Source organism: Oryx dammah, unplaced genomic scaffold (genome assembly GCF_014754425.2).
Source record: "Oryx dammah isolate SB20612 unplaced genomic scaffold, SCBI_Odam_1.1 HiC_scaffold_5, whole genome shotgun sequence".
NCBI lineage: Eukaryota > Metazoa > Chordata > Mammalia > Artiodactyla > Bovidae > Oryx > Oryx dammah.
This window is the reverse complement of record NW_024070189.1, coordinates 96,427,516-96,446,815: the sequence shown is the minus strand read 5'-3', so window position 1 is coordinate 96,446,815 and position 19,300 is coordinate 96,427,516. Positions and strand designations below refer to the sequence as shown.

The following is a 19,300-nucleotide window of genomic DNA, read 5'->3' as shown; positions in this document are numbered from 1 at the left end:
TGCATAAGCATACCCTCACACAACAAACACATATAAACCCTCAGTACATACATACACACACACACACACACACACACACACACACACACTCTTCACACATTAGAGTTTGAGTCACAAGCTCCAGGTAAAGACGAACACAAGGATGTGTACACACCAGCCCCAGATCCTCTGGTCTTTGGTCCCCTGAGCAGAAGGAGGGGTTAGGGAAAACCACTCCCCTGCATCAAACCACGCCCCTTTCAGCCGTCGTTGTTTCCTGGATTTGAGCCTGAGGTGTCTCAGCAGCGGCCTAGACTCCAGTTCGACTAACAGGTGAGAGGTGGCCAGAAGTGGCCAGAGGAAGAAGAGAGGGGGAGAAAATTGCCTTGACTTCACAGACTCCCAGTTTCCCCTGTCCTGGGGACTTTGGATCCCAGGGGCAGAACCAGAGTCCTGCCACAGTCAAGGTTGGCTCCAAAGGTCTAGCCCTGGGTGGCAGTTCCTAAGCCGATTGTAGGCCGAGAGAGAGAAGGTGACCATGAAAGGGGCCAGCAGGGATCAAGTGGGAAGGAGGGAGGAGACTGGGCAGAGGAGAGGATGGAATTACTGGACAGAAGAGGGGACTGGAAAATCTGGGACGTCCCCTTAGAGAATGGAGGAGGTTACCTGGGGTCCTGTAGAGTGGGAGATTGTTTCAGGGGAGGGAGATGGGGAACCATGGTCAAACAGGAGTGAGGTCACTTGCACCTGAAGGGATGGCGGGGACATAAGCCCCCCATGGGGAGCTCCGGGGTCAGAGGCAGGCCTTGGTGGCCCCTGGGGAATTTAGAGTGTTTGGCTATTGCTTCCTCATCATCTGCCCATTCTTTTGTCTGCCTGACACTGTCTCCTGGCTGTGCATCAGGACAGTGCCACCCTGAGCTACCAGAAAGGGACAACTGAACCTCACCCGGCATCCCAGCTACCTCTCATCTCAGGCGGACATGGCCTGCAGGGGTCGCACTCGACCCAGGGCCTTGGCCTGGGCCCTGCAGCTGACCCTGGCATGGATGCTGCTGGGGGCTTGTGGAGGGAGCCACCCACTCCCAGCTAGATCACAGAGACACCGTAGGCTGGTGACCAATCTGGGCACAGACCAGCTGCACCTGGAAGGTAAGCATTCCAGATTATGCCTAAACTCTAACATCCAAAAACCTCAACTCAACCACAACAATGCCAGAATTTCCTTACCAGAGGGATTTAGGGTGACCAAAGGAGGCACGTGGGTCCAGTGGTGATTAAAGAGCACGGATTGCCTAGGTTCAAATCCCAACTGCCACTTCATAGCTGTGTGACCCTGGGCAAGTCACTCAAACTTTCTGAGCCTCATGTGGACCATTAAGAAAGGAGAAGAAATAACAGATCTACCTCATAGGGATGTTGTAAAGGAGTATATGTAACCATATGAGAACTTACATTGCTGCCAGGAATGTAATAAATGACAAGTTGATTTTGATTTGTGGTTATTACTAATTGAATACATCCTGCATTTACATCCCAAGCGAAGTGTCTTTAATTTTTATGTTTGGGAGGACTTACATAATTAGGGTTTCCCAGTTCGGAGGGACCCCAAGCCTTGGTTCGTCAGCTCTGAGGACACAAGACTGGAACTCTCTGGAGTCCCTTTCTCTGTGGCCCTCTTTTCCCTCAGAGATGAACCCACCAGAGGCATCGGATTCTGGGCTCGTCCCAGTGCGCTGTGGGGAGCTGAGCCCCAGGTGAGTACACCCACCTCGGGCGTGTCTCTCTGTGTTCTTTGCTCCGGTTGCCCAACTAGGGGCCAAAGCCCTTGCGCATCCTGACCTATCCGTCCTGTCTCTCTCGATGTCCAGGTGCGAATCCTTCCTGGTACACCTCCAGGCTGCCCTTCGCAGTCGTTTCCACCTGCTGCTCTTGGGGGTACGCCAGACGCAGCCGCTCTGCTCTGAGCTCTGCGATGCCTGGTAGGAGAGGCGGTGTCTGAGGGACGTGGCCTATAGTTTGGGCGGGGCCAAACGAGGGATCTGCCTCTTGATCCTCCGGGCACCTGAAGGGGCGTGGCCTGAGTCCAAAGCCTCCAAGTCTAAAGGACGAGGCATTCTAAGCCCTCTATGGGGTCGCACAGAGTCGGACACGACTGAAGCGACTTAGCAGCAGCAGCAGCAGCAGCAGCAGAAAGCGGCAGAGCTTGTGGAAACCCTGGCTTCTATAACTGGCAGTACGGAGGAGTAGCCGTCCGTGGAGCAAGACTTTTTTTTTTTTTTTTAAGGGTAGGGCCTCTTGATTGAGAAGAGGAGCCAAAAGGGTGGGACTGGCCTGGAACAGATAGTCTGAGGTGGGCAAGAATGAGTTCTCAAGTGACAGGGTCCTGGGTAAATGCAGAGAATATGGGGCGGGTTGAAATCTAGGGAATGGTTTTTGTAGGAGCGTGGTTCTAAGAGGCGGGGCCTGGATCTGGTAAGGGACATATGGGGCAAAGCCTTGAAGAGCAGGAATCCCACTAGCCTTTCTCCACCTTCTTCTCTCCACACACCATTCCCAGGTTTGCCACTTGCGAAAGTGATGTCATCTGCAGCCCGACTTGGCTCCCACTCCTAGAAAAGAGGGGCTGCGAGCCTGGCTGCACTACTTATGGGCAGGTGAGCATGAGGCAGAGGAACCAGGGAAGAGACTGACACCTACCCTTACTGTGTCCGGGGTCAACACGTCTAGGTCCCAGAGTCTGGACTGGCATGGCACACCGAAAACCCCCACTCCCACCCCTTCCCCTCCCACAGCCCAATCTCCGTAGCAGGATATATCTGTAGCATCCCTAAGGTCCACTGAGTCCAGATTTGCCCTCTCCCTAACCTCTGCTTATTTTGTGGCTCAGATGGTAAAGAAACAGCCTGTCAATATACGATACCTGGGTTCGATCCCTGGGTTGGGAAGATCCCCTGAAGAAGGGAATGGCAACCCACTCTAGTATTCTTGCCTGGAGAATTCCATGAGATAGAGGAGCCTGGCGGATCGCAGTCCGAGGGGTCACAAAAAGTCGGACATGACTAACGTGCAGCGACTAACACACACACACACACACACACACACACACACACAGAGGATGGTCTCTGCTCTAGGCCCATCCACAGTCCAGGGGAAGGGCCAGAAATCAGAGTCTCCTTCCCCAAGGCCTCAGTCTTAATCTGGTTCTCCTCCCTCTCAGGAGCCCCTTGAGACCCCCGTAAGAGCTCGTCCTCCCCATGGCCTCACCCCTCTATGGTCCTGCCCCCTAGACTCCCGGGAGGACCCAGCAGTGAGAATAGCCTGCCCTAAGATCTCGCCACAGCCCCCTGGGTCTCTGGACTCCACCCACTCAGGTCCTGAGTCCATTCCTTCGCCCCAGACTTTTGCAGACGGAGCGGAGCTTTGCCGCTCGCTTCTGGGCGACGCGCTACCAGTGGCGGATCCCGGCTCTGGTCACTGCCTCAACATTTCCGTGTCGATGTTGCCGCGTCCCAGACGTGCACGAAGGGCCCGGGGAACCATTGTCCGGCGCTCGCGCCGCTCTCGCACCGGGATCCTGGACTCCGCGAGCAGCGGGAGTGGCAGTGGAAGCGGCAGCGGCCCCTAGGGGGCGCCCGGCCCTAAACGGAAGATACGCTTCCTCTGCCCCATCCCCGACCCCGCCCCTCAAGACAGCCAGCGTCCCACCCTTGTCCCTCTCTGCCTTCTAGTTTCCAGAGTCCCATCCTTCCTCCCTAGGTCCCCAAAGACTCTCCCTTCCCGAGATTATTTGAGAAATAACCCAACTGTATTAATAGTTCATTTTTTCCCTCTACCCCCTAAATAAACTTTCCAGTTAGAGCACGTGATGTGGCTGCTTCTTGGGGGAAATGGGTGGGATAGTTGCCAGAAAGCGTCTCTTGAATCCTCAGGTCCTAAAGTTAGAGCGACTGATTCGTGCGAGCATGTAAGTGAGGGCTGGTCTATACCCTAGAGCATCTCACAACTTGGAATATTCGGATGCCAGAAATCGGGAGGGGTCCAGAAGGACTGACAGAAGAGGTGTGCTCGCCCGCCGGGTGCCACCAGTCCCACCAAGCTTCTTGATTTGTACAGACCTCCAGACACCCTTTTATGGTATTCACCTCTGATTAAGCAGCCCAAGAGGTGTCTTCGTTCCTTCCTCCATTTCTCCCAAATGCCATTCCTGGGGACTTCTCTCGTGGTGCAGTGGTTAAGACTCTGAGCTTCCATTGCAGGGGGGTCCACCCCTGGTCCGGGAACTAAGATCCTGCACGCTTGAGGTTCAGCCAAAACAAATGCAATTCCTGGCCCTAAAGCAAAGGACTGGACTCAAGACTCGGGGTTTGGGTTGTAAGCATTAGTCTTTAATCCTCCTCCTTATCCACAGGAGAGTTTCCTCATCTGGAAAATAGGGGCAATATCCCTTTTGTTGCTGTTCAGTCACCAGGATCCTGTTCAGTTGCATCTGACGCTTTTCGACCTTGTGGACTGTAGGTTGCCAGGCTCCACGGTTCTATCTCCCAGAGTTTGCTCAGATTCATGTCCATGGAGTCAGTGATGCTGTGTAACCATCTCATCTTCTGCCCCCACCTTCTCCTTTTGTCTTCAGTCTTTCCTAGTATCAGGGTCTTCTCCACTGAGTCTCTGCACCAGGTGAACAAAGTATTGGAGCTTCAGTTTCAGTTCTTCCAATGAATATTCAGGGTTGATTTCCTTTAGGATTGATATCCCTTTAGGTTATCTCTTTTACTTCTGTTCAATAGCACAGATTGGTGGATGCCTCGTGTGTCCAGGCACTGTGCTAAGATATATCAGGCCCATTCCTTGCCCTCAAGGAAGATGAAATAACGTAAGAAGCAAAGTGTCCTACTGAGAGAGTAGCATATTAGCATCTTTCAGATGCCAGAGACAAACTCAGTTCAAAGTGCCTTTAGGGACTTCCCTGGCCATCCAGTGGTTAAGACTCTGCACTTCCACTGCAGAAGGCACAGGTTTGATCCGATTGGGGAACTAAGATCCTGAGGCACGGCCAAAAACAAAACAAAAATCAAAGCCTTTAGCCAAGACAGTGATAAGTTTCAGGAATGGCTGTATCTGGCTTCTTAAATGATGTTAGGAATCTGTTTTTTTTTTTTTTTTCTTGGCTGTACTCTGAGATAGGATCTCCTCACATTAGCAAAGAGGGACCAGCAACTCCGTGATTTTAGTGAAAAATAAAAGGGGGGCTATCTCTCTGTAAAACCAACAAAGTTTCCAGGGCTGGCTCTCATTGATCCAATCTCCTCATAAGCCCATCACTAAAGTCAATAATTGCATCAGGAGAGGTGCTGTGCTCTCATTGGCCTGACCTGTTTTGTTTGTACCTAAAGTCTATGGTGAGATGAGTTCCATCTGAGCCACATGAACTGATGGATGGGGGAGCAGTTGCCTCCCCACTAAAGAAATTTATGGGCTAGAACCAGGAGAAGGGGAAGGAGTGCTGGTCAGGGAGTCATGGTATACTGACCACAGAGAATGGTGCCTATGACCTTGACTCTGTGTAGTATATTCATCTGGGTTCAAACCTCAGTTCTACCATTTACTCATTTTGTAACTTTGGGCATATTGCCCAGCATTTATGAGCCTCAGTTTCTTCATCTGTAAAATGGGGATCATAATTGTTCCTCTAATAGGGTTATTGGGAGAACTGAATGAGTTAAAACAAGTTGTTATGGTACACAATACTGTGTAACAAATAACTCCAAACTTAGTGGTGTAAAACAACATTATTATCTTTCATGATTCTGGACTTTCCCTGGGTTCAGCTGGGTGGCTCTCTCATTCAAGTTCTCTCATGCAACCTCAGATCGTGGATGGGACTGGAATCATATTCACACATCTGGTGGTTGGTGCTGGCCCTTGCCTTGAACCTCAGCTGGGGCTGTTAGCCAGAATAACTACACACGGTCCATCGCAGTGGCTTGGGCTTCCTCATAACAAGCCATTGGGTTCTACAGGTACATGTCCCAAGAAAGAGAGTCATGTGGAAGTTGTCTCACTTTTGATCAGCAAGTTGTAGAAGTCAGTGTTGGAATTCCCTGGCTGTCCAGTGGTTAGGACTCGGCACTTTTTCTGCCAGGGCCTGGGTTCGACCCCTGGTCAGGGAACTAAGATCTCAGAAGTCATGTAGTGTGGCAAAAAAAAAAAAAAAAAAGCCACACACTGTCACCTCTGCTTTCTATTCACTGAGTCACTAAAGACAGCTCTTATTTAAAAGGGAGGTGTTCTACGCTCCATCTCCTAATGGTAGGGATGTCAAACAAAATGCTTAGAAAATGCCTGGCATGTAATTAACACTCAATAAATGTAGACATCATCCATAATCACTGTTGTTGCTGATGTTTTATATATACTGCTATTGTGACAAAGAAGAGAAACAGGCATTTAAGGGAGGAGTGAGGTAAACCTTGGAAGGAGTGCCAGCCAGGCCATGGGGAAGAACATTTCAAGGAGGCCTCAGGGTTTCAGGTTCTGGGAACTCCCAGCTGCTCAGAAAGCCTGGAACAGAGCATGGAAGTTGAGGTCAGAACATGGAAGGCCCTGAAAGCTAGGCAAAGGCACTTGGACCAGTTAATGAGGGGGGTGACAGCCACAGAAGGTTTAAGTGGGGTGTTGGCGGGGGTGGGTGGGGAGTGACCCATCTGACTGACACTCTTGTGGGCCACCAGCAAGCAAGCCAGGGGGAGGGTGAGATTGGAGGACCTTGGGACAGGAACTGAAAAATGGGCAGAAGGGGATGAATGAGAGGGAATCAGAGGAAAAACCCACAAGGCTGTACTGAGGAGTGTGGGAGCAATCATCTGAAACTTTCAAGAAGCAAACATTGTTGTCAACTTCAGTTTAAATAAAACCTTGGGGATCTTAGGCAGGTCTGATGTGGGAACCTGAACTCCACATTTCTTTTTTTTTTTTTTTACTCACATATTTATTCTTTATTTTCCACCCAATTCCATCTTCTTTGTGATTCTCCTGGTTCTCTATCATGGTCTTAGGAAGGTTGTCTCAGTTCCAAACAGCTGGACTCCACATTTATAACTGCCTGGTGAACTTGATGCTGCTGGCCTTCCTCATGGGACACAGGCTTCTCAAGTTACGGTGCATGGGCTCTGGAGCTCACGGACTCAGTAGTTGTGATGCAAGGGTCTTAGTTGCGGCATGTGGGATCTTAGTTCCCCTGACCGGGGATCAAACCCGAGCTCCCTGCATTGGTAGCGTGGAGTCTTATCCCCTGGATCACCAGGGAAGTCCTACTAGACTTTTGTTAGAAGAAATATTTGTGAGTTACAGCTTGACAGTACCCCCTAGTTTCTGCTTGTCACCAGCTGGGAGGAAAAAGGGTAACAGTTTCTCCTTCTTAAGGGAAGTCGTGTCCAACTCTTTGGGACCCCATGGACTGTAGCCTACCAGGCTCCTCTGTCCATGGGATTTTCCAGGCAATAGTACTGGAGTGGATTGCCATTTCCTTCTCCAGCGGATCTTCCTGACCCAGGGATCGAACCAGGGTCTCCTGCATTGTAGATAGACGCTTTACCATCCGAGCCACCAGGGAAGTCTTTACGAGTCCATGGAATTCTCCAGGCCAGAATACTGGAGTTGGGTAGCCATTCCCTTCTCCAGGGGATCTTCCCGATCCAGGAATCGAACCATGGGCTCCTGCATTGCAGGCGGATTCTTTACCAATTGAGCTATCAGGGAAGCCATCAGAGGTCCAATAATTTCAAGATGAACTGTACTTTTAGTAATTCTGAGAGGGAAGGAGGCAAGTCTGAGATACTCAACATTTATGGCATAGAAAAGGGCAGAGTTACAAATGGAATCAGGTTGGGACTTCCCTGGTGGTCCAGTGGTTAAGATCCTGCGCTTCCACTGCAGAGGGCGTGGGTTTGATCCTTGGTCGGGGAACTAAAATCCCACAAGCCTTGCAGGTGAATTAAAACAAACAAAAAAAAAACCACACACAAACAAAAACAAATGGAATCAGGTTTTATATTTTGCAACTATAGTGATAGCCACAGGCAGAGGAGTAAACAGATGTCTTTAGGCAGAAAAACAGGTTGGTCACGGCTCTTCCCAAGGTCTGGCCTCATCACCTCTCCTCTGGGACCTTCTTGCAGCCAGGTCCTCTCATCTCAGGTCTCTGCACTTGCCACTCCCACTGCCCAGAACCACCTTTGCATGCACGTGTGCTTAGTCGCTCAGTCGGGTGCAACTCTGCGACCCCATGGACTGTAGCCCGCCAGGCTCCTCTGTCCATGGGATTCTCCAGGCAAGAATACTGGGGGGGGTGGCCACTCCCTTCTCCAGGGGATCTTCCCGACCCAGGGGATCGAACCTGGGTCTCCTGCATTGTGGGTGGATTCTTTATCACCTGCGCCACCAGAGAAGCCCAGAACCACTTTTACCCTTCTGTTATCTGTTTCATCCCTCTCACACTTCAGATCTCAGCCAGTCAGGTCTTCAGGCTCTAGGCCAGGAGCTCCAGGCTGGAGTTGGCCTCCCCATGTGCACTCCGGGAGCTCTCAGATCCTCAGTGGAGGCTTGTGACTGTGACTGGTCAGCCCTGGCTTCCCCATGTCCAGCTCAGGACTCACAGAGTGCAGGGGTGTTCTCTCAAGAACTGAATTGCACCCATCCGCCTGCAAAAATCATGCTGAAGCCCTAAGACTTGGTACCTCGGAATGTAAATATGTTTATAGATAAACCCTAAAAGAGGCAGTTAAGGGGTTTCCCTGATGGTCCAGTGGTTAAGAATCCACCTGCCAATGCAGGGGACACAGGTTCAATCCCTGCTTTGGGAAGATCCCACACACCATAAGGCAACTAAGCCCCTGAAACACAACTACTGAGCCAGTGCTCCACAACCCTCGAGCCACAACCGCTGAAGCCTGTACGTCCCAGAGCCCATGCTCTGCACCAAGAGAGTCCTGCAGACTGCAACTAGAGTAGCTCTTCTGTGCAGTGGCAGACACAGTGCAGCCAAAAATAAAATAAACCAACAAATAAACTTTAAAAAAAAAGAGACAGTTAGGTAAACTGAAGTCCTATGAGTGGGCCCTAATCTCATACAACTGGAGTCCTTTTAAGTAGAGATTAGGACACACACAGAGGGAGGGGATGACAGGGAAGAAGATGGCCGTCTACAAGTCAAGGAGAGAGATCTCAGAAGAAATCAACCCTGCCGATACTTTCATCCTGGATTCTGCCTCCAGACTGTGAGAAAATTAATTTCTGTTGGTTAAGTGTCCCAGTGTGAGATACTTTCCTATGGCAGCCTTGGCGGACGAATAATACACACTCCATAAATAATATTCCCACAATGCCCTGGTTTTTCTTTTTTTTGCCATCAGAGCATTTACTAAAAAGTGAAGAGCTGGGACTTGGCTGGTGGTCCATTGGCTAAGACTCCATACTCCCAATGCAGGAGGTCCGGGTATGACCCCTGGTCAAGGAACTAGATCTCACATGTCACAATCAAGAGTTCTCATGCTGGGACTAAAGATCCCACACGCTGGGACTTCCCTGAGGTCTAGTGGTTAAGAATCTGCCTGCCAATGCAGGGGGTGTGAGTTCGATGCCTGGTCATGGCTTGTGGGGTCTCAGTTCTCCGACCAGGGGGAGCTAAGATTCCACAGGCCATGGGGTAACTAAGCCCATGCACCACAACTACAGAAGTCCATATACTGTCAGATCTAGCACAGCCCTCCCAAAAAAGATCCCACACGCCACAACACAGAACTGGCACAGCAAAATATTCTCTCTCCTTCTCCGCTAAGATCTCACTGTTCAGGAGTCCCCTGGTGGTCTAGTAGTTGGGACTTGGTGCCTGCACTGCTGTGGCCTGGGTTCAATCGCTAGTCAGGGAACTGAGATCACACAGGCCATGTACCGCCCCACCCCCCAAAAAAAAACCCAAAAAGGTGAAATTAAAAAAGAGGGTGAAATAAAATCCTACTGTTCTAGTCATGGTGTGTGTCTGGGGATCAAGAGTTGGGGGAATGGGCAGATATGGAGTCTCTTCCTACCCCCAGGTATCAGTATTTAATCCTTTACCCCAGATATTCCATTCCCCTTGTAACAGATTGCTTCAGGGATAGACGTGTCCTACTTTCAGCCAGGAAGAGAAAAGGTGGCTGCTTGTAGATGAGGCCTTTGAAGGTTGGGATGTGATACCTTGAGCTGTGGCAGCCATCCTGGGATCATGAGAGGCAAAACCCACCTAAATTGGCAAAATAGAAGATGGACTAAAAGAACAGTATCTTTGCATCTTCCCTGGTGGTCCACTGGTCAAAAATATGCCTTCAAATGCAAGGTACATGGGTTCAATTCCTGGTCGGGGAACTAGGGTCCCACATACTGCACTCTAGGCCTGCACACTGCAGCCCTGTGCCACAGTGGGAGAAGCCTATGGGCCTCAGTAAAAGATCCCGCATGTCACAAGTAGGACCTGATGCAACAAAATAAATATTAAAAAAAAAAAAAAAAAAAACAGAAAAAACAAAGATAGTATTTAATGTTGGGCTCCTGACTTCCAAATTTCTCATGGTGTGAGATAAACCTATCCTGGTGCTGCTGGCACAGCTGTGAGGGAAACTAATGCTCACTTACATTGTTTGTGGGAGTGCCAATGAGCACAAGCCTTCACAGAGGGAATCTGGATATATCTCTTCAAATTAGATAATCCCTTTAACCCAGGAAACCTACCCCCAGAAATTTGTTCTTACAAACACAACAATGTGAGAAAATGATGGCAAACCTGTCATTCCCTGCTGTACAAGTTTAACCGAAAGCTGGGGTACAACTCAAGGTCTATTCAAGGTATTAAATAAACAACAGGACAGTCACACCACAGAGGAATCTGCAGCTATTATCAGAACAAGGAAGGCTTCTGGACACGTAGTTGAATTATCCTAAGATATATGTGGTAAAAAGAGCTATGCCTGAACTTCCCTGGTCGTCCACTGGTTAAGAATTCAGCTGCCAACGTGGGGGACATGGATCGATCCCTGGTGTGTGACGATTCCACACACCGCAGGGCAACTGGGCCCGAGAGCAGCAACTACCAAAGTCTATGTGTCCTAGAGTCTGTGCTCCACAACAAAAGAAGTCACTGCAATGAGAAGCACAAGCACTGTGACTAGAGAGCACCCTCTGATTGCCCCAACTAGAGAAAACCACAGTAAGGAAGACCCAGCCGCAGCTGAAACATAAATAGACAATTTATTTTAAAAACAGCTATGCAGACTATCTAAGGTATACTTTGTTTTCATTTGTTTAAAAAAGGGAACCTCAGTTACAATGTATCTGTGTATATACCTCTAACATGCCAGGGTATCTCCAGAAGGGCCTAAGAGGCACCTGCTATGGTCCAAATGTTTGTACAGTCCCCAAAAGACTCAGGCTGAAATCCTAACCCCCAAAGATGGTCTTAGGTGTAAGGAGGACACCTTACACCTTGGGAGGGGACAAGGTCACATGGGTGGAGCTCTCTCATGGGTGGGATTAGTGCCCTCATAAAAGGGACCCTGCAGAGATTCCTCACCCCTTCACGTGAGAACCCAGGAAGATGGCAGTCTGTGATCTGGATGAGGGCCTTCCCCGAAGCCAACTGGGTTGGTACCCTGATCTTGGATTTCCGGCCTCCAGAACTGTTAAATATAAGTATCTATTGTTTATAAAGCGCCCAGCCTGTGGTATTTTGTTACAACAGGCCACAAAGGACTGAGACACCCCATTAAGTTGACCAGGGTGCTGGGGGGTAGTATGGAAGGGGAGCTTCTCAGTGTGGTATGTGATGGGACCCTCAGTCACTTCAGTTGTGTCCAACTCCTTGTGACCTTATAGACTGTAGCCTACCAGGCTTCTCTGTCTATGGGATTTTCCAGGCAAGAACACTGGTGTGGGTTGCCATACCCTCTTCCAGGGGATCTTCCCGACCCAGGGATCGAACCCGTGTCTCTTATGTTGTCTTCACTGGCAGGCGGGTTCTTTGCCACTAGTGCCACCTGGGAAGCCCTTAGCTTCTCAGCGTACTGGTTCCTAATTCTGCATCAAACAAATCTACTAGGCATTTAAAAAATCAAATTAAATCAACCAATACCCATCCTGTTTAGGTTCCAGAAGTCAGTGACTGGGTCCAGATGCAGACAGAACATACTTCTATCCCAAAGTAGAATCCCCACACTTAGCTTTCCTTGAAGAATTTTAATCACAAACTGAGGGGGGACGGGTGTTGGGGCACAGGTAAATGGGGTCCAGGCTGGCTCCTAGAGGACAGTGGCTGACTCCAGGCCCCGCTCCTGGAAGTACCGATGGGGAAGGCGGGGGCAGGTTTGGGGGCTTTCACTGAAGTAGGACTTGATCTTCCCAGGCCCCTCCTGATCCCCAGTGTCCGAGTCCTCCCTGTGAGAGAGAGGTGGTGACTCCAATTTCTGGGAGATTGGTCCTCCAAGGCAGGGAGGAGCCCTGGCTTCTCACCCTCGCTTCCAGACACCTACCACTTCACGTCTTCCGCCTCAGTCTCCAGGATGCTCTGGGCTGTGCGCCAGCTGAAGCGGACAAACTGGGGAAAGCCGAACACAGGGTCCACATGCTTCCTCAACCAGGCTTTCGTCTTGGGATCTAGGGGCAGGGTAGGGTGGACAGTGGGAGAGCCCTGCCGTGATGTCTCAGCTTCTCAGCTTGGCATCTGAGGGCCCACCACCTCATCTCAGGCCTCTTCCTGAGTACCCGAGGGACTCATCACTGTCTGAGACATCTTCCTGTCTCCGGACCATTGCACAGGCTGTTCCCACTGATCCTCTGCCTGAGAACAGTTGCTCAAGGTGAAGTTCAGGGAGACTGCCTCTGGGTCATCTCACTTACCTCCCCAAGGACAACAGGCACTGAACTAGCATTTGTAGACCATTAGGTTAACACCCATTTTTCCCATGCAACCTCCAACTTAGTGGGCACAGGGAGGTCCCTGCTTGCCTTGCTCATGGCTAAATCCCCAGGGCTTGGCTCTGCAAGGCACATACGAAGTGCCCAGTAAGCAATGAACACTGCTCAAACTGTGTTTGGCCTAGACTTGGTTTTCCTCCCTTTGGCCTCACCTAAGTCCAGTTCCAGACTTGCTAGGTTGCCCCACCCTACTGCCAAAGGGTTCCTGGTACCCAGGCACTGAATCATCGCCTCTGGCCTTGTGTGTCTTCAGCAGAGTTTACTGGGGATAGGGCACAGTCATTTCCACCTTACAAACAGGGAGACTGAGCCTCCTAATGAAGAGAAACAATGAATTCAAGCTGGGATCACTGGACAGGAACTGGTATCCCTCACTCTGCCCCTTAGGTCCACCACGAGCCTCTGTGCTTCACTGGAGCTCCAGAGAGACAGCAGGGAGGGAGGGAGAAGGGAGGAGGGGCCTGCCAGCTGGAATACAGCGCTACCACACATAAGCAGGTGGCCCCCCTATCTGAGCCTCAGCCTCTTCTGCTGCAGAGTAGGCTGAGAGGAACAACTTAGAAAACCTCAGAAGCACGCCAAGCCCGCCTTGGTAGTTTACTGCGGCTGCCATCTGCTCACCATTAGGGTAGCCTGAGCCATAATCAGTATCCAGGTCCTGCAGTTTCTCCACAAACTTCCAGTTCTTCACGGCCTGGTCTCGGGCCACCTGTGGGCAAAACAGGCACGTGGGATCTCCAACAGGCACCGTGAAGCAGCCACGCCTGCCTCCTTGCCCAGGGGGATGCTGGGAGCTGGCCATGGCCAATGGGGCCCTAACCTTGGCACAGATACTGGCAGCACTGACCACGGGGTACAGGGCATCTGCCTTGGCCTTGACTGTCACCTCAATGCCAGGAAAGTGCTGCTGCAGTCGTTCCTGGTATGTCTCTGGGAGCCCCACGGTGTCCACAAACACCTGCCATGGTGAGAGCAATGTACTCAGTCAACAAACACCCAGAAAAAACAACTGGGCCAATGGCCCAGCTTCATGGTCCTGGCATTTGCTGCTCCCACTGCCTGGAATATTCTTCTCTCAGCTCATGACCAGGCCCAGGCTGCATCTTTCTCTCAGGGGTCTCAGCTCAAACATCACCTCCCAAAGAGGCTTTCCCTGATCACACTATATCCATTCTACATTTACGGAGCACCTACTGCATGCCACAGGCTGCTCTAGGTGTTGGAGACACAGCAGTGAACATGCCAAAGTAGACAATCTGATGAGGACCACAGGCAGGGAAGAAGATAAATAATAAATGATCGGGGAGACTGAGAAGAGGTTATAATTTTCAACAGTTCAGGGGTATTTTAGGAAAAGTCACTCTGATGTGGTGACAGCTGAATAAAGGCCTGAAGGAAATGAGGGAATGAGCCATGGGGAGATCAGAGAAAGAGTGTTCTAGGCAGAGGGAACAGCCAGTGCAAAGGTCCTGAGGCCAGAACATGCCAAGTACTCTGGACAGCAGTAGAGACCACATGGCTAGAACAGAAATACGGTCAGAAAAGTAACAGAACAAGGGATCACCATAGCTGTTATTATTCTCAAAACCACCTTTATTATTTGCTTACCAGCTGCCCATCCGTCTCCCCTGACTTGGTCATGAACCCCTGAGGGTAGGGTCCTTGTCTGTTTTCAGCATTGCATAGGCAGCTCCACATTCTTTGCATAGGCAAAGGTCCTTGTTTGTCTCCAAGGCATTGCACAGAGTCCTGGACCTGAGCCACCTCCTCAGCAAGGCCTCTCTTATTACATTCCCTATCTCAAGTGTACTTGCCCTTCTGATTCTCTCAAAACAGTCTGTTCTTTGCCTCAGAGCACTGGCTGCAATGCCAACTTCTATTTCTCTCTGGTGATTTAATCTGATTTCTCCACTTGCCTGTGAGTTTTCCTAATTCCCACGGTGCTCAGAAAATTAAATGTCAAGATTTACATTCCAAAAATATAAATGACTGTCTGCTGGTAGGGGAGGGGGCTGAGGGAGGATGGAGGCAAACATGTGGGATTTGTTCTAGACACTGAACTGTTAGGATAGAGACAGAGATTAGATGGGGGTGAGGCTGGGGGCTCCACAATGGTCTTCAGTGGAGCACACATTTGGGGTAGAAGAAACAGTTGGGGGAACTTCCCTAGTAGTCCAGTGGTTAAGACTCCATGCTTCCAAAGCAGGGGTGGGTGTGGGTTCAATCCCTGGTGGGAGAACTAAGATCCCACATGCCATGCAATGTGGCCAAAAAAAAAAAGAAAGACAATACAATAAAATAAAAACAGTAGGACATCAGCAGCAGTAACACACGTTTCTGATATTCTAGGTATGTCTGATGCAGAGTCACCCACTGCACTTCTACACTCCTATTTTATCCTGAGATGATCAAATGGGGGCAATCCAACAGTTAGCTCACCTGGGCCACGTTCACACCCTGGTCCAACGCAAACTGCACTAGCCCTGTGGCTGTATCATGAGAGAGGGCGTTCAGGTTGTATTTGACCCTGTGGTGGTGGACGGAAGCCAGTCAACTTCGTTCCAGCCACCCATCCTTTCCAACCCACTCTGGTTGCCCCTCCTTCCGGCCCCCTCCCCCACCCTCCGGGACCCCTCACCGCCCAAGCATGCTGGTAGAGATGAGGTTTGGAGACAGCACGTCCAGTGCCCAGCCCACAAAGTCCCCGTCCTCCTCCATTTTCGCAAAGAGCCTGTCCCGCTCGCTCTCCGACAGAGTCTTTGAGTCTGGGAGGAGGGTTGGGAGAGAAGGGGAGGGGCTGGATCCCGCAGTTCCTGCTTTCCCCCTCCAGTCTGCACCCACCAGTGCCCATGCCCAGGAACCCCCTCCCTAGACGCACCTCAGTGCTCACCTGCCACTTTCAGGGCCTCCAGATCCTCCAGGCGGGACAGAGGACAATAGCAGATAGCATAGACCATGGGGCCTGGGGAAGAGGGAGTCCAGTGAGCCCGTGAAAGCCGCCACCTCTAGTCCACCATCACCGCTTTTTTTTTCGGTGCCATCACCAGTCACCCCCCTCCTCGAATCTGGTGCAACCCCAGCTCCGGTTCCACTGCAACTTGCATCCCCCTTATCATGCCCCTCCCCCACCCAGCCCTGGGGGGCGCACCAAGCACCGGGCCCCGGCCCGCTTCATCAACGCCTAGGACGCAGGGCTCCTTGAGGCACACAGGAGGCACAGGCGAACTCAGGCGACAGCGGCCCGTATTGTCTCTTTCCAGCTCGCTGAGATCCATGCCGCCTCGGCCGCCGCCACCAGCCGTAGTAAGGAAGTCTGCAAGGAAAGGTCTCCCCCGGCGTTTTCCGCGGGCTCCGCAACAGTGCCAGCTCTCGACCTATCGGCACACAGGACACGCCCCCAACACGCCAGCCGCCGTTGACGTTTGCGCAGCCTTCGCCGACGCCGCTGCCGTGTGGCTTCCTGGGAATTGTAGTTTCCGAGGCTGACAAGCGAGCTCCGCGTTTGGGTAACCGGGTGGGCGGTGTCGCTTTCCAAGCTCCGCCCCGGTGTCTCTGGAGCTCCTCCCGCTGCGGCTAGTGGGCAGACAAGGGGAAATTGAGGGGGAGCCTTGAAGGACTCGACCTCATCAAAGCTTGCGCTGTACTTAGTCGCTCAGTCGTATCCGACTCTTTGCGACCCTTTGGACTGTAGGCTCTTCTGCCCACGGGATTCTCCAGGCAAGAATACTGGAGTGGGTTGCCACGCCCTCCTCCAGGGGATCTTCCCAACCCAGGGATCGAACCCAAGTCTCCCGCATTGCGGGAGGATTCTTTACCGTCTGAGCCACCTGGGAAGCCCCGTCAAAGCCCAGAAGGTCAAATACCACTAGACTCCGAGAATTCGGTGTCCGCGTCACTGAGTTCCCGGCCTCCATCTGGTTCCAGGCCCTCCTGTGTTCGAGGTCCCTGGAGCGCCACACAGTCTAAGCCCCCTATACTAGGAATTCTGGCTCCCACTGGACTCAAACCTTCGGACTTGGAACCCCCAACTCCCTTGTAGCTCACCGGAAGCGCCTCCCCCCCTACCGCCGCCCGCTTCGTATCCTCTTTCGGGCTAAGCCTCCTCTACCCCTGAACAGAGATCCCAGACTTCTTCAGAATCCGGCGTAAAGTCTTCATCCATCACGCAGGCTCCCTCCCCCTGCCAAACTCAGGGTTCAAGCCCTCGCCCTCTCCTCTGCTCTTTTCCCTCTTTTTCTCACGTCTTAGCGAGGAGCACGCCTCCTAGATTTGTTCCAACGAACGCATCTCTTTCTATGTTCTGCTTTCATCAGGGCTCACGCCCTCAGCTTGCGGGTTTCTGTTCCTCCATTTCCGTTTTCCCCTTCCCCACCCCCACCGTCTATCTTCCTTTCTCATCGGATCTCAGCGGGTCTCACATCTCCTAACTCAGCTCTCCCTTCCCACGCTCTGCTCAAGCCCCAGATTTAGTGTTCCTTTTCCCAATGCCCGCTTCGTACCCGCGCTCCCACGTCCAGCCCTTTCTCTCTCCCCTCCCATCCTGGGGACTCAGGGCCCCGGACAAGCCAGCCCCCCGAGGGTTGCGGGGTGCGGGGGGGGGCGCCTCCTCCACGCCCGCTGCTCACCCGGGCTCAGAGCCTCCAGTCGCAGTCGTTCGGCTCGCAGGATGAACAGTCCCGTTGCCGGCAGGGTCGCACCTGCACCAGATTCTCGCGGTCCATGAACACCGGGCCCGGCGACGTGCCCACCACCTCGCGGCTGCGCTCCTGCTTGCCCAGGTCGCAGAAACAGCGCCACTTTCCCCAAGGGCCAAGGACAGAGTCTTCCAATTCTAGGGATGGAAGGCCAGGTCGAGGGGGAACCTATATCTCCCCATTCTAAGGAGGGCGGAGGAGAAAGATACTAACAAATAACAGTTCCAGACTCCGGGAGATGGTGAAGAACAGGGAAGCCTGGAGTACTGCAGCCCATGGGTTCGCAAGGAGTCGGACACGACTGAGCGACTGAACAACAGCATATTCGCTCAGCTGTGTTTCTCTGCCACCTAGCCCGACACAGATGGTCTCTAATCTTCCCATTAGTCCCAGGTGGGGAAACTGAGACCTAAGAAGAGCAACCCACCTTTCCAAGCTCACACATCTGGTGAGTGGCCCAGAGGGGCTGCAAAATGATACATCCCATCTGTGCCTGCCTGTCCAGTTGGGGGTGTGGTACAACACACTTGGTGGCCACCGTCTAAAGGTGACTCCTCTCTACAAGGCTGTGATCACAAGCTGGTCCAACAAGTCCAGTGTCACCTGACCAGCGGCGTTACCAGGTGGCAAATTGAAGGACATAATTAGCATAATGAAGGTACTTAAAGCCCCTGGCTATGCACGGAATACAAAAACAATTATCTTGACCACTTTTAAAGCAGCTGCATTTATCAGACGCCCTCTACAACTGTTCTTTTACAGACTTCCCTACGGCCCTAGTTGACAGATCTTAGCTCAAGTCTGGGGCTCAGAAAGTCCTGACACCTCATGCCCTCATGAAGCCTCTGCCAGACAACACTGGCCTCTTTCCATCTTGGCACTTGCTGTTCTGACTCACTGGCGCGCTCCTCCCCTTAAATTTTCGCATTTGGGGCTTTTTGCTTGTTATTCCGGCTGCACTGGTTACCTATCTTCAGCCAGGAGGCCTTCTCTGACTTTCGAAGTTTACATGCGCCCTGCCTTCTCTATCTCTGCCTTTCTCAGCACTTATCCATGAATTTGTGGACACGTCTGCATTGCTATTTATTGCCTATCCACTCCCCTCTCCCCGTGTATACTGCTTAAAGACATTATCTTAATTTACAGATGAGAAAACTAAGCCAAAGTAACCAGCCCAAGAGGTAGCCCCAGGGCTCAGCAAGGCAGAAATTTGAAGTCCGTGGAGGAGGGTCTATCTGCAGCCAGATGGTGAGGTGGAGGCAAATGAGGCCCCTTTCTGCACTGTCATATCCGCGGCCTGCAGTTACCTTTCTCCTGATGCTGCAGCCGCAGCTGCTCCCAGGTGTCCCCTTCGCCCTGCTGGCCGAAGTACTGGTAGTCGGGGGAGACTTGGGAAGGGGTCACCACCAGCAGGAGCATCAGAGACGGCAGTAGTAGTGCCGCCCGGCTCCGGGCCATGCCGGACTCCAACCGACCCCGGCGCGCTCCAAAGAGGAGGCCCCGAGCATCACCCCCCGCGGTCGGGTGCAGTGGTCTGGGCCGGAGACTGCGCGTCTCCCCCCGCCACTCGCGGGCGCGTGGTCGCGGCCGGCTCTGCTTCCCCTCCCCTGCGCTTCTTGCAGTGG

The 19,300-nt window shown here is 52.0% G+C and overlaps 3 protein-coding genes across 4 annotated transcripts; 1 reads left to right on the top strand and 2 right to left on the bottom strand.

Moving 5' to 3' along the window:
- Window positions 1–546: 546 nt before the first annotated feature.
- On the top strand, window positions 547–3,607 carry RTBDN (retbindin). Its single transcript, XM_040240860.1, has 5 exons — window positions 547–1,131; window positions 1,670–1,736; window positions 1,851–1,961; window positions 2,540–2,636; window positions 3,380–3,607. Exons 1-5 carry the CDS (start codon window positions 963–965, stop codon window positions 3,605–3,607), a joined length of 672 nt encoding a protein of 223 aa, XP_040096794.1. The 5' UTR covers window positions 547–962.
- An 8,621-nt stretch (window positions 3,608–12,228) lies between these two features.
- On the bottom strand, window positions 12,229–16,554 carry RNASEH2A (ribonuclease H2 subunit A). The gene is made up of 8 exons (XM_040240856.1): window positions 16,130–16,554; window positions 15,872–15,943; window positions 15,620–15,746; window positions 15,421–15,508; window positions 13,802–13,939; window positions 13,603–13,690; window positions 12,537–12,660; window positions 12,229–12,441 (listed from the first exon to the last, which is right to left on the bottom strand). Exons 1-8 carry the CDS (start codon window positions 16,254–16,256, stop codon window positions 12,306–12,308), a joined length of 900 nt encoding a protein of 299 aa, XP_040096790.1. The 5' UTR covers window positions 16,257–16,554; the 3' UTR covers window positions 12,229–12,305.
- THSD8 (thrombospondin type 1 domain containing 8) lies at window positions 12,229–19,257 on the bottom strand. 2 transcript variants are annotated; one of them, XM_040240865.1, is made up of 9 exons: window positions 18,983–19,257; window positions 17,607–17,812; window positions 16,130–16,554; window positions 15,872–15,943; window positions 15,421–15,746; window positions 13,802–13,939; window positions 13,603–13,690; window positions 12,537–12,660; window positions 12,229–12,441 (listed from the first exon to the last, which is right to left on the bottom strand). In XM_040240865.1, exons 1-2 carry the CDS (start codon window positions 19,131–19,133, stop codon window positions 17,613–17,615), a joined length of 351 nt encoding a protein of 116 aa, XP_040096799.1. In that variant the 5' UTR covers window positions 19,134–19,257; the 3' UTR covers window positions 12,229–12,441; window positions 12,537–12,660; window positions 13,603–13,690; window positions 13,802–13,939; window positions 15,421–15,746; window positions 15,872–15,943; window positions 16,130–16,554; window positions 17,607–17,612. The 2 variants fall into 2 exon arrangements, with proteins under 2 accessions (XP_040096799.1, XP_040096800.1); XM_040240866.1 differs by having other exon boundaries at window positions 13,802–15,508.
- Window positions 19,258–19,300: the final 43 nt, after the last annotated feature.

Bases quoted from the DNA above. Each gene is read 5' to 3' on its own strand.
- RTBDN (XM_040240860.1), top strand. From the start codon at position 963: ATGGCCTGCAGGGGTCGCACTCGACCCAGGGCCTTGGCCTGGGCCCTG. The intron at 1,962-2,539 runs GTAGGAGAGGCG...CACCATTCCCAG, and splicing joins TCTGAGCTCTGCGATGCCTG to GTTTGCCACTTGCGAAAGTG. The intron at 2,637-3,379 runs GTGAGCATGAGG...CCTTCGCCCCAG, and splicing joins GCTGCACTACTTATGGGCAG to ACTTTTGCAGACGGAGCGGA.
- RNASEH2A (XM_040240856.1), bottom strand. From the start codon at position 16,256: ATGGATCTCAGCGAGCTGGAAAGAGACAATACGGGCCGCTGTCGCCTG. The intron at 15,747-15,871 runs GTGAGCACTGAG...CCCTCCTCCCAG, and splicing joins GGAGGCCCTGAAAGTGGCAG to ACTCAAAGACTCTGTCGGAG. The intron at 13,940-15,420 runs GTGAGCTAACTG...TCACCATGGCAG, and splicing joins AGGGTGTGAACGTGGCCCAG to GTGTTTGTGGACACCGTGGG.
- THSD8 (XM_040240865.1), bottom strand. From the start codon at position 19,133: ATGGCCCGGAGCCGGGCGGCACTACTACTGCCGTCTCTGATGCTCCTG. The intron at 17,813-18,982 runs GTAACTGCAGGC...TTCCATCCCTAG, and splicing joins GCTGCAGCATCAGGAGAAAG to AATTGGAAGACTCTGTCCTT.